At 41.0% G+C, this 12,240-nt stretch overlaps 2 protein-coding genes across 5 annotated transcripts in view; one reads left to right on the top strand and one right to left on the bottom strand.

The window, feature by feature from the left end:
• The window catches only part of slit2 (slit homolog 2 (Drosophila)), a 93,787-nt gene extending 84,344 nt beyond the window's left edge, over positions 1-9,443 (top strand). For 3 of the 4 annotated variants that reach the window (XM_056371618.1, XM_056371617.1, XM_056371616.1), the window contains 8 exons: positions 1,515-1,608; positions 2,218-2,355; positions 3,083-3,323; positions 4,288-4,418; positions 4,536-4,690; positions 5,864-6,218; positions 6,349-6,563; positions 7,578-9,443. In XM_056371618.1, coding sequence (XP_056227593.1) covers positions 1,515-1,608; positions 2,218-2,355; positions 3,083-3,323; positions 4,288-4,418; positions 4,536-4,690; positions 5,864-6,218; positions 6,349-6,563; positions 7,578-7,834 — 1,586 coding nt within the window. In that variant the 3' untranslated portion in view covers positions 7,835-9,443. Of the gene's footprint in view, positions 1-1,514; positions 1,609-2,217; positions 2,356-3,082; positions 3,324-4,287; positions 4,419-4,535; positions 4,691-5,863; positions 6,219-6,348; positions 6,564-6,843; positions 6,888-7,577 lie in introns of all 4 variants that reach the window. The other variant, XM_056371619.1, reaches the window with a different exon arrangement.
• On the bottom strand, positions 8,253-12,240 carry LOC130162947 (intelectin-like). Its single transcript, XM_056366861.1, is given in 6 exon segments — positions 8,253-8,366; positions 11,286-11,423; positions 11,688-11,721; positions 11,723-11,848; positions 11,909-12,036; positions 12,214-12,240. Coding segments are annotated over 6 exon segments (567 nt in total).

Genomic DNA, 12,240 nt, shown 5'->3' with positions numbered 1-12,240 from the left:
CTTTTCCTTCCTTCCCTCATTTCCTGTGCTTTAACCATGCTTCCCAGAAATGTGATATTCAGTACCACAGATTTGACATACTGTATGCAGTCATGCTTCATGTTAGCTGTGCATGTCCTTGATGTTCAAATGGACCACTGAGTTTTCATGCTCTCAGATATCTGTGGTTATTCTGCTTGCTGCTTTGTGTATACATGTCATTACCATACTAAAGTATGGTATGGTAAACTCCAGGTAAACAATTTGGTAAAAGGAGATGGCTGATGACATTCTTTATTTTTGTTATTGTCCCAGATTCTCATGAAAAACTAAACCAACATTGTTCTCTCAATACTTTCCAATTTCCTCGGCCTGTCTGTGGCACTCAGCCCCCAAAGACTTACATTTCTTTTTTACATTTTTTAGTGGGTTAGTGTTTTGGCAGCAGGAATATGTTGACGATAAGAAAAATATAGAATATCACCAGCCTTGTCTTTCAAACATCATTCTGATGTCCCACAACAAGGAATGCAAGTAGAGACCACGTGTGTAGTCTGCTGCCTGCAACCCAAATATCTAACTTACAATACAATACAATACAATACTGTTTCTGACCAACTTTTTGAAGTTAAAATTTTATTTTTATTTTTTGTTTTTTTAAATCCACTTCCTCCACTCCCCCCCACCCCCCACCCCCCACCCCCACTCTCACCACCCCCACTCTTGCCACTTATTTTACAGAAAGTTTAACTTATCAGTTGTGGATTGACAAACAAGCAGTCACAGTCTTTTAGATACAGCTCACCAGCTTTCTTAATGGCAGCCATTTTGTCTTTATTAAAGCCATTTAAAGGTGCGACCAGCGTTTCTAAAACTAATAACCCGGAAAAAGAAGACAACCACTCTTTAGTTATAAAGTATGTTAGAATTTCCATTTATTAAACTAATATGACTGCTTCTAAATAAGGTAGCACAGCTCCTACAGAGATAGAAGCTCCAGAGTACAAACATACTTACGCATCTCCCATCGCTTCACACGCGTTCTCATTGATCCCCAAGTGATCATCTAATTATTCCGGAGTAGACCTGTGCTTTCAGGAGTATTGGTTTATTCCCTGATGCCTCATCAGTGATTCATTTGGAGTTCAGAGTTTCAGGAACATCGGGAATATCATCAGGAATATGACATTCACAGAGATGGGGTCATTTATCAGACTGCTGTGTTGGTTCTGGCCACAAGAGAGTCATTCATCATCAGAGTACACACCCATACAACACAGACACACACACACACACACACACACACACACACACATTTCTGTACATGCAGTACAGACACAAACAGTTCTGTAAATACAAACTCATACTAAGTGTAAGTGAGCTGGAACATATTGAGATTTTATTATTATATATTATAATATCACTTATCATTAGCGGTATGTACAGTATTAAAAAAAGGTGTTGAGATGATTTGTTTATATGGGTGGGAATGTGTGTGTGTGTGTGTGTGTGTGTGTGTGTGTGTGTGTTCCTAGGAGAACTATGTGAAGAGAAACTGGATTTCTGCGCTCCAGAGCTGAACCCATGTCAGCACGACTCAAAGTGCATTTTGACCCCTCAAGGATACAAGTGAGTGGACTACACACACACACACACACACACACACACACACACACACACACAGACCCACACACACACACACACACACACACACAAAACACAGATACACATACTCATGAACATAGACACTCTTGTGGAGAGTTGGAGTTAGCAGTGATTTCTCTCCCCCGGGATTTGAGTACTAACATTCCTCACAGTGAAATGAATTAGTTGCTGATCTCTCCCTGCAGAGATATGCAGCGTGCGTGTGAAGGGAAGGTGTTGGGAGTGTGATTTTGGCTGTCTCATAAGGTTTCCTGTCCTGATTTTATCTGAATCTTGTTTTAGTTTTCCTCCCTTGTTCCTGTGCGTGTTTGTGTGTGTGTGTGTGTGTGTGTGTGTGTGTGTGTGTGTGTGTGTGTGTGTGTGTGTGTGTGTGTGTGTGTGTGTGTGTGTGTGTGTGTGTGCGCACGAGCGTGCATGTGTGTGTACGTGCACTGTTGCTAAGTTGTATAAACTTATAAACGTAGCATTCATTGTCTGAATCCTAATAAATTCAGACTGCGGACTAAAGTTCAGTATCAACAAGCATTCCTGTCTCTGTCTGTGTGTGTGTTTGTATGTGTGTACACGTTGTAGGTGTGAGTGCACTCCAGGCTACGTAGGTGAGCACTGTGAGCTGGACTATGACGACTGTGAAGAGAATAAGTGTCAGAACGGAGGTCAGTGCATCGATGCCGTCAACGGATACACCTGCGTCTGTCCAGAGGGATACAGGTGAGGCACAGACCTCAGCAGGAGCTCACACATATTGAATCACATTAAACTTCTCTGTGGATCAACAGCATCTGTACTGCTACTGTGTACTGCACGTTCAAACTGAAGGTTCAACATTTGCTAAACCATGATCTTATATTGCAAAAAGTCAAAGTAAGGTTGGTTTTTTTTTCAATTTTTTGCCAGAAAACTTTTCAGCTTCCCCCACACATCATGCTAAATGTGTATACTATATATTTACACAGTGTGATGTTGGAGGGTCTCCCCCTTGTGTTCATTGTCAGTTATTGCAAAGAACACATAATTATCTACTTCTTCGTTACTGGAGTAATTTCATTATGTGGTAAACTGTGGTGGCTGTGGAAGGAGAAACTATGTTAAACACTTTTTATTAGCTTGTTAAATTATTCTGAATGACACAAACATATGTTTGGACAAAAAGTTGGCGTATAAATTTAAAATAAAAAACAAAAAAGCAACTCAGCTTTTAAACCTCAGATGTCTGACTGTATTTTAAAACACCAGAAAAACAGAAATAAAGGCAGCACGTTTGTATTCACACGGACTTCCAGTTTCAAGCTAATTTTAAGTCTCTAGAAGAAGAAGTTCAAAGCTCAGTGAAAACATTAGAAACTTTAAAGCCTGTTAGCTGCACCTCATACTTTTTGTATCAACCTTACAATCATGAGACTACATTTCAATGTGTGTGTGAATGTGTGTGTTGCAGCGGGTTGTTCTGCGAGTTCTCTCCACCGATGGTCCTTCCTCGCACCAGCCCCTGTGACAACCATGAGTGCCTCAACGGCGCACAGTGCGTCGTCGTGGGAACGGACCCCCGCTGCCAGTGTCTCCATGGCTACGAGGGCGAACGCTGTGAGACGCTCGTCAGCGTCAACTTTGTTAACCGGGAGTCCTACCTGCAGCTTCCCTCCAGTCTCCTCTCACCGCACACCAACATCAGCCTACAGGTGCGCACTCACTCATGTACTTAAATATATTACAGTTGTAATGAAGTAGTTTTGAGGTGCTTGTACTCTACTTGAGTATTACAATTTCATGCCACGTTATATTTCTACCCTACTCTACTGCTATTGAGGTAATATTGCACTTTTTACATTTGCGTTTATTTGACAGCCATAGTCGCTAGTTACTTTTCAGATTACAACGCCTACAAGAACAATGCGTTTTAACAAATTATACAGGTGGCGCCCAGCCTTTATGGCCCTTAACCCCTAATGAAAAACAATGTCTAGTTAGAGCCCCTTGTCATATTTCAGATGCCTGTGAGTTGGCAGCAGTTCAACCAAGGAGACATTTCACCTCCAAACTTCACAGATGGTTTCATTTAAATGTTTTTCAAGGTCCAAAGAGATAAATATCTCAATAAGCATATATTAGAGGATTTGTGAAGCAGAACCTTTTTTCTTCTTCCCTCTCCCATTAATCATCGCACAGCCCTTCAGATTTATTTTGTGACCCTTTGAAGGTGGTCCAACCCCCTCGACTGGTAACGCCTGGACATACCTAACTTTATTTTAAAGTATTTTAAACTAGCTCTACTTCAACCAGCTACAACACAGAAATTCTGCTGTACATAAATACATACATAAAAGCTTGTGATTCTAATGGAGCAAATAGCAGCTAAAGAGCCAAATACTTCATTCAGGAGTCAGTAGGGACCAAAAAAGGAACTAAAAGAGAGTGAATCCTGTACTAAGAGTTGCCTGGTGGCCAGAAACACGACTCTAAATTAATGATAATGTCAGCAACTGTTAGCAGCTGTTTGCTAACATGTCAGTGTTGAGTTCAGAATTTGTTTCCGCTGCCAAGTGGGTAAAAAACAAAGGCTGCTGCAGGTTTAAGTAGAACCTGAACACTTCTTCTACCACTGTTCATAAGGTCATTTATACGGTCGTCCCGCTGTGTTTTCAGATTGCTACAGATGAGGACAGCGGTGTGTTGTTGTACAAAGGGGACAATGATCACATTGCCATGGAGCTGTACAGGGGACGCCTCAGGGTCAGCTACGATACTGGGTCCTACCCTCCTTCTGCTATATACAGGTACGTGCTATTACAAGCAGAAATGTCACTGATGACACATTCACATGATGGATGACCCAAATATCTAGACAGAATCTCTCCATTCTCTCTCTCTCTCTCTCTCTCTCTCTCTCTCAGCGTGGAGACAGTGAATGATGGTAGTTTTCATGCAGTGGAGTTGGTAGCATCAGACCAGACTCTGTCTCTGTCTATCGATGGCGGGCCGCCCAAATCCATCAACTCTATCAGCAAACAGTCCACACTCAACATAGATTCCCCACTTTACCTGGGAGGTAAGGACCACAGTATGGATTTATGTGTATGTATGTGTGTGAATCACTCCACACAAATACACAATAGATATTTCATTAATCCACTGCAGGTCACAGAGGGTTATGTGATTGGAATCTAAGCTCCTTGCTGCATATATTCATTTATTCATCAGCAAAATCTGGTTTATTCATTAAAGCTTTAAAGAAAACACTATTTGCACATCATTTGCTTTATGAAGACTGTGTTTATGTTTTCAGTATATAATTTTATATAATCCTGATTCACATTGTTGGTTATGTGTGATAAATAGTATAAGTAATAAGTATATCATATAATAATTGGACATAAGACAGATTTTTAGTTGCTCTCCTCAATTTTCTCTTTGTGCATGTTATATTTTTTGATTATTTAGTGGTTCGGTGAATTGATTGTCACACAGATGGCCAAAAATAAGAAAAAAGGTGGTTTTCTATCAGAGCAAAGGCCCAGATAGATAGACTAACTTAAATCCCTGGCACAAAACATCCAACCACAAGTATCCTTGATGTGCATTTTGATCCTGATTTGAAATTCAAAGCTCACAAGAAATATCACTAAAAGTACCTTTAATCATCTCAGGCGTTTTGCCAAAGTACAGCCATTCGTCACGGAGAGGTACTGTGAAACCCTTTTATCACTGGCTGTCTTGATTACTGCAAGACTCTCTCAGTGGGAGTACCTAAGAAAAAGATAAACTTCAGATTTATTCAAAACACTGCAGCACATGTGCCAAGAGAGACCAGAAAGGGAGCACACAGAGAACACCTTTACAGTGTGTTTACTGGTTGGTTTATAACTGGTTTGAAGTTTTTCTGGGATTTAAATCTGTCAGTGGACTAGAATATATGTAAGACATGTTTAGTAATTAGTAATCATGTCTGATCCTCTGGCTCGGGCATTTTGGTTGTTCCCCTGGATGCAAGAGGAAAGAAGTGTTACAAACAGTCCTTCATTTTAAAATTAAATCCTTAATATATTTGATTTAGTTTTACTGTTTAATCCATCTCTCCCCTCACTGTGTTTCTTCATCACTTCAAAAGCTGCTCTATAAAAAAAGAATATTTGAATTTGTGTGCGTCTGACATGTTTAGATAATGTATCTATGCATTCGTGATGCTGTGATCTCTCTAATCACTAATCTTCTCTTCCATCAGGGATGCCAGAGCGTGCCTCAGCCTCTGGGGGTCTGTCAGCCCTGCAGCAAGGCTCAGGTGGACGCAACGGCACCAGCTTCCACGGCTGCCTCCGTAACCTGTACATTAATGGAAAGCTCCAGGACCTGGGGGCTGGTCTGGGGCCAGGTGCTCCAGGCTCTGGGACTTCACATAGCACCACCAGGCAGTGGCTGGGCCACGGGGTGGAGCCAGGCTGCCAGCCGTGCCAGAGAGGCGCCTGCGTCCAGGGTGATTGCCACGCAACAGGGCACCGCGGCTTCACGTGCACCTGCCACCCAGGCTGGACGGGAGCACTGTGTGACCAACAAGTCAACAACCCCTGTGATGGCAATAAGTGAGTGGGTTTTTGTGTTTGTATGACTTGAAAACCAGAATGACTACAGCTCAAGTGTTTCAGGCTTTTGAATCAAAAGAGGGACTTAAGAAGATTTGTATATCCATCCACATCTTTATTTTCCCTACAGGTGTATCCATGGTACCTGCCTTCCAATCAACTCCTACTCTTACTCCTGCCGCTGCCAGCCTGGTTTTGTCGGCGTACTGTGTGATGAGCAGGACCAGGATGCAGCTAACCCCTGCAGTCTGTCTCGCTGCAAACATGGCAAATGCAGAGTGTCGGGCCTGGGCAAAGCATACTGCGAGTGTAACAGCGGATACACAGGAGAGGCGTGTGACAGAGGTAAGAAAACATGGAGGCATCTTTGGAAGAGGTGCACGGGTGTATGTTGGGTGTGTCTGTGCTCTGTACTAACTTCTCACATTTTTTAAAATAATATCTAATGCTGTTCAATCTTTTGAATCTAGTATGTTTCTCTTAACAGAACCTCTTCTACACTTCCGCTTTGCTCTGTTACTTGTAAACTCTCATTTAAAGTCTCTCAGCAGTAGTATGTGTGTGTCTAACAGTGTTTTATGTTTCTGCACTTAACACTCGTAACCCCATTGCTTTTTCAACTCAGCATCTCCTGAGCCTCCTCTTAATCCCACACGGGGAGTTACTCAGGTGAGACTGCCTGGTCACATTTTACTGTCTGCCTCTTTTTTCCTGATATTTTTTCTTGGTTCATCTCCAGTGCAACCAAAAATACCTCTACTCACTGTCTCTACCTCACCTTGTTTTCACCTCATGCAACATGTCGCTAAAGTTGTTCTTACAAATTGTGTACTGCAAAAATGGCAATTCGAGGAAGTCATAATATCATAATGTAGGAGAACAATTTCTTATTTTTTTGTCATCTAAGAAAATCTAGCCAAGCACCATTTGCATTAGAGTATAAACATTTTTTAAGGCAGTTGGTCTTGATTTGACATTTTTCTATAATATAACTTTGATAAATTACCTTTTTTGTTGAAGGATTTATGTAGTGCGTCATCAGTCATGGTGTCCCTTATCCATATTCATCCACTGCATGGAAACAGCCACAGATGGTTACCATAGACAAGCTCAGGGAAGCAGCTGTGCACTGCTCTTTATCAGAGGTGGGGGAGGATAACCAGACACGCATTTGGCAACCCAACCAGTTCGTTCCTAATTTTTGGTGAAGACTAACTAGTTGGCAAAATGAATATCTGCTTAATTTCCCCACCTCCAGTTAAGAGCATTGCAAAGTTACCTCCCACATGTCCTTGCCGCTCCAGAACATCGGTAAAAGATCGGGTAACTTGTAACCTTTCTGTTCGCTCATCCCTGCAGAGGTGGCCTGCCGAGGTGAACGGGTCCGAGATGTCTACCAGAGACAGCAAGGCTACGCGGCGTGCCAAACCCAGGAGAAGGTCTCCCGTCTAGAGTGTCGGGGCAGCTGCCCGGGGGGAGCAGAAGGACAGGGCACCTGCTGCACCCCCCTCCGCAGCAAACGCAGGAAATACACCTTCCAGTGCACTGACGGCTCTTCGTTTGTCCAGGAAGTAGAGAAAGTGGTCAAGTGCGGCTGTACAAAGTGCTCCTCATAAAAAAAAAAGAAAAAAAAAAGAAAGAAAAAAAAAGAGACAATACCCTTGGCAGATTTCCTCCTCTCCAGATATGTTCTGTGTTCCTGCCCGCCTTACTTGATCCTCGTCCCCCATTGTCCAAGATCCTGATTCTTCCTGAGAAACCCCTCCACCCTCTACAGCCCCCCCCCCCCCCCCCCCCCCCCCACCACCACCAACCCTGTTGTTTTTTTTTTTAAAAACCCTGAAAAAAGTCAAAAAAACAAGAGAAACAACTAAAAAAGAGTTTCTTTTCTTGTCAGTGCTGGACTGATGATTGATGCTTCCTCGGTGGGGATGTTGAATTGTATTGTAAAGTACAAAAACAGACTTATTTTTTATTATGAAGTGGAGAAAAAGACAAAAAAAAAAAAACACAAGCGTTGACTTTTCCTTACATCTACTTCTTTTTGTTGGTCATGATGACTCCAATGGTGTGCCACACTGTCTCTTCCCTGGAGGACTGACCGGTCACTGACGGCTGACCGCTTCCTGTAGACTTCCTGCTTCCTGTCTGTGAGTTGTGTGTTTTAGGAGTAACCTTAACTGGTAGTACCACAGACTCACCACTAGGAGGAGCTGCATTAAAGCATGGGAGAGGGCGGGCAGTGATAACCCCCTACAACACAAGAAACCACCACTGTAGTGTGCAGTCTCCCCTAACAGACCTCCTGAACCCTCTGAGACTGTGTGCACCATCCTACACACAGCTGTGCTCAAACTTGTGGTATTTTATACAGCTACTGAACAACACACAAACACACACACACATACATACTGTATGCTCTCACCTGTAGAAGAGTTAAACATATTACCTGCCAGGTTAAATACACTACTCTCTGTTTATCTACCCCCAGTCATGAATGACAAGTATTTATTGTATCATAAATACCTGTGCTTATTCAGTAGATCCCCCATGTATCAATCTGATTCTTTTAATATATATTAATTTATATTTGTCCTTATTTTTGTATTAAAAAGGCATAATCTGTCAAGATAGCTGAACTAACAAAATGGTGTCCTTTATTTTGGTTGAAGAGAAGTTGTTTTTTGATCACTGAAACTATTGTGCTTGCCAGAGACCTTAGTTACATTTTAATCTGCAAATGTGACGTGAAGACATTGTATATTTTTGTCGCGTTTCCTGAGAGTTTGTACTGTGCCATTACCAGAAGGTCTTTATATTAGAGTATAAATGTATAGATAATTTCCCTACCTATGTATTTCACACACAGATCTTGTGAGTAGCATTGACCCTAGAGGATGCTTAGAACTGTTTTTACCTTTTTAACAAATTTATGCTTTAAGAATACTGTGACTTTTTCTAAATGAAACTACTTTGTTAGCCCCTTGGTCTCCGATGTTAACATGTTGCTGCTAAGTTTTTGTACCGTAGACTTGGATCCTGATCTGTATGTTATATAGAACTTCCTGCTCCTACTGTACGGGGGGCACCTTGTGTAACAGATAAATATGTTCCCCCCACCTCTACACATGTGCATTGTGCTTTATATTCCCCCCCCTTCTCCATCCCCAGACTAATGTCAGTTCCCTGACTGATGTTTGTTTATTAAACACAATATTTACCTCACACTTCTCACCTTTGCCTTTTTTGTCACACTAAGAGGTCCAAGTCAGAAATGTTCCCCCATGACATACTGAGGAGCAGGATTAATAAAGTTTTGAAGCACAACAGTAATCTTCCATTATTCTTATAAATGGAGAATATGGCACTGTGCTTTATCTACATCCTCAACTTTTCCTCTTTTCATCCCTTTTCTGTCACTGATCGAAGACTTAGGCTAATCCTATATGCTCCTCCACACTTAGTATTTGTGAGCAATTTTTGAGCATACACACACACAGTAAGTGTAAGACCAGCTTTGTCTTGTCCCACTATATTAAAGTTTAAGTCTGATGATATTCTATATTTTTCTACCCATCTACAAAAAGACCAAACCCAGCAATTTACTGATTATACCAACAAAAACAGTCATATTACCTAAACATTTGTTGTAAGGTGATACTCTGTAAGTTAGATATCTATCATGGAGGCAACAGCTATTTATATATTTCTATGTAACTCTGGTCGTATTCTGTGCTCCTTATTGTCAATAAACCCCTTGAAAAAAAACAAAACAAAACAAAGAATGAACTGATTAGACAACAAGTATTATCTCTGTACCCAAAGCATGATATACTTTACTCCTCTGTACCACTGTCCTACTAAACCTACTAAAAACACATCAATAAGGTCCACTGTCTTATTGACTGACATGTTCCTTCATCTGACATACATGTGTATTAATCCGCAGCTGAAAGTCCCAAACAAATGCACTATTTGATTGTGTTTAAGTAACATTTCCAAAAAGGAAAATGGAAATTATTTTGCTTTTTATTAATAAACAACTATGTATATATTGATGTACTGTATACTATTGTATAAACTGTTATTAAAAAATGACATCTTCATTTGGAACAAATTGTAGCCACAGACAGAGTGGGAAAGTTTGCATTGTAATGCATTGCTCATTTGGTCTTTTACTGGGATTGGTTGACAATTATATGTAAATTTATGCTGAAAATTATTAAAATTTTTCAGAAAACCAGCTCTAAACCAGCCTCACTATGAAACTGAAGGTGTGCCCAGCAGAGTTAAGATCTTTGTGGGTCACTCAGACACACAGGACACCACAGATCAGAGGTCAGACAGACAGCCACAGTACTGAGGTGGGGGTCCTGAAAGAGGATGCCAAAGCTTGTGGTTCTGAGCAGCTGCAAATGCACATGCAGGAAATAAATACACTCTCAGCTAAAATACCTTTCAACAAACAGTCCCTCCTGAGATTAGAGGTTAAGATGGTGACCAGGAACTGCAACTCCCTGGTCCACATCCGGCAAGAAACCAGCTTTGTTACATCTCTGTCTCCTTCATTTCATACCATCTTTCTATTGTCTGTATTAGAGGTATAAAGATCCTCAAAACTACATAGAAAAAGAAAAAAAATCCTTTAACAATGCCTATGCAGTTCTATGACGCCACCTGCTGTTGTGCATCTTAATTACAAATGATACTTTTACTGTAATATCAGGCCTGTTCTTTATGATCAACCACTAAAGCAGAAGCATGTGGATCATTATCTGTAACATGCTGTAATAAATAATACACAAATAAATCTGAACTGACAATCTAAAAGGCTACGACTGGGATTGTTGTGATGTAAACTAGTGTAGTATAAACTGCATGTTCAAATAAACCTCTCAGCAGTAGAACAGTAAAGCAGCCTCCCTCATCTCTTTGGATGCACTCCAGCCTTGTGACCTTGCCAGTCTGTCCAAGTCCAAGGATGGCAAGTCTCTTCACTGAACAGGGGGGAAATATCCACCTTCTCCTGTACAGTAGTGCAGAAACATTCAAACAGGATTAGTTTACCGTGTAGCATTTGCTCTGTTGACTGACAGAAGCCATGGCTGCATGTTCATTGTTTATTACTCTGAATGTGATGGCACCTGGTTCAAATTCCACTTTCCGAAAGGCAAAATAAAACATAATGCACTTTTCAAATGCTACCTTGATTACAACAGAATGCATTTCATTCTTGCTGATATTGTTGCATCTATCATTAATATATTCACCAGTTTCAGCTTCTTACCCATTTTATGATTCAAAGTTCATCCGTATTTGTGATAAATTTCAATACAGTACACATTTTTCAGAAAATGTAATAAAATTTTTCATTACACATGAATGGCCCCAAGCACCAATCCAGAATGATATTCACATCCATCCATGATGATGAAAAACTCTTTATTATCTCCATTTCCCTCTTGCTACATGTGTTTTTGGTCCTTTTGAATTGGGTCCATAAGTTTCTGGTAGACTTTCCGTCTCCATGGATATACAAAATGGGAATAGCTGGCCGTCTGTTGCAGCATGAGCCAACGTTGTATCTCACTGGATATTGCTGGATGAATGTATGTATTTTTTGTTATATTCTCTACCTTATATGTATTGATTAAGTTTTACAACTAAGTTACCCTGAAGCACGTCTGCACAGACGTAGAAAACAGTTGTCAGTGTGGTAGAAGAGGATGGCCGCCAGGTTCCAGTGCTCCAATGGGAAATTGTTGAGAACATGCCACAGAGACATGTCTTCTGCAACTATATCATAGTAACCTGGATTCTGTAAAAGTGCACACACAATCGCCGCTATCCTAACCTTATCTAGATACTTTTCTCTGACTACCTGTGGCATGTAGTTTTATTGCGGCTGCAATAGTATATTGTGGCTACCTTCACTCAGACACAAGTGAGAGATCTACAGTCCAATACCAATATCCACCCTCACAGACTCACAGACTTGAAGGCGTGTTCCTGGTAAGTTCAT

The sequence above is a fragment of the Seriola aureovittata genome, chromosome 3, assembly GCF_021018895.1.
Source record: "Seriola aureovittata isolate HTS-2021-v1 ecotype China chromosome 3, ASM2101889v1, whole genome shotgun sequence".
Taxonomy (NCBI): Eukaryota; Metazoa; Chordata; class Actinopteri; order Carangiformes; family Carangidae; genus Seriola; species Seriola aureovittata.
The sequence above is the reverse complement of the archived record's forward strand: the minus strand, read 5'-3'. Positions and strand labels throughout refer to the sequence as shown.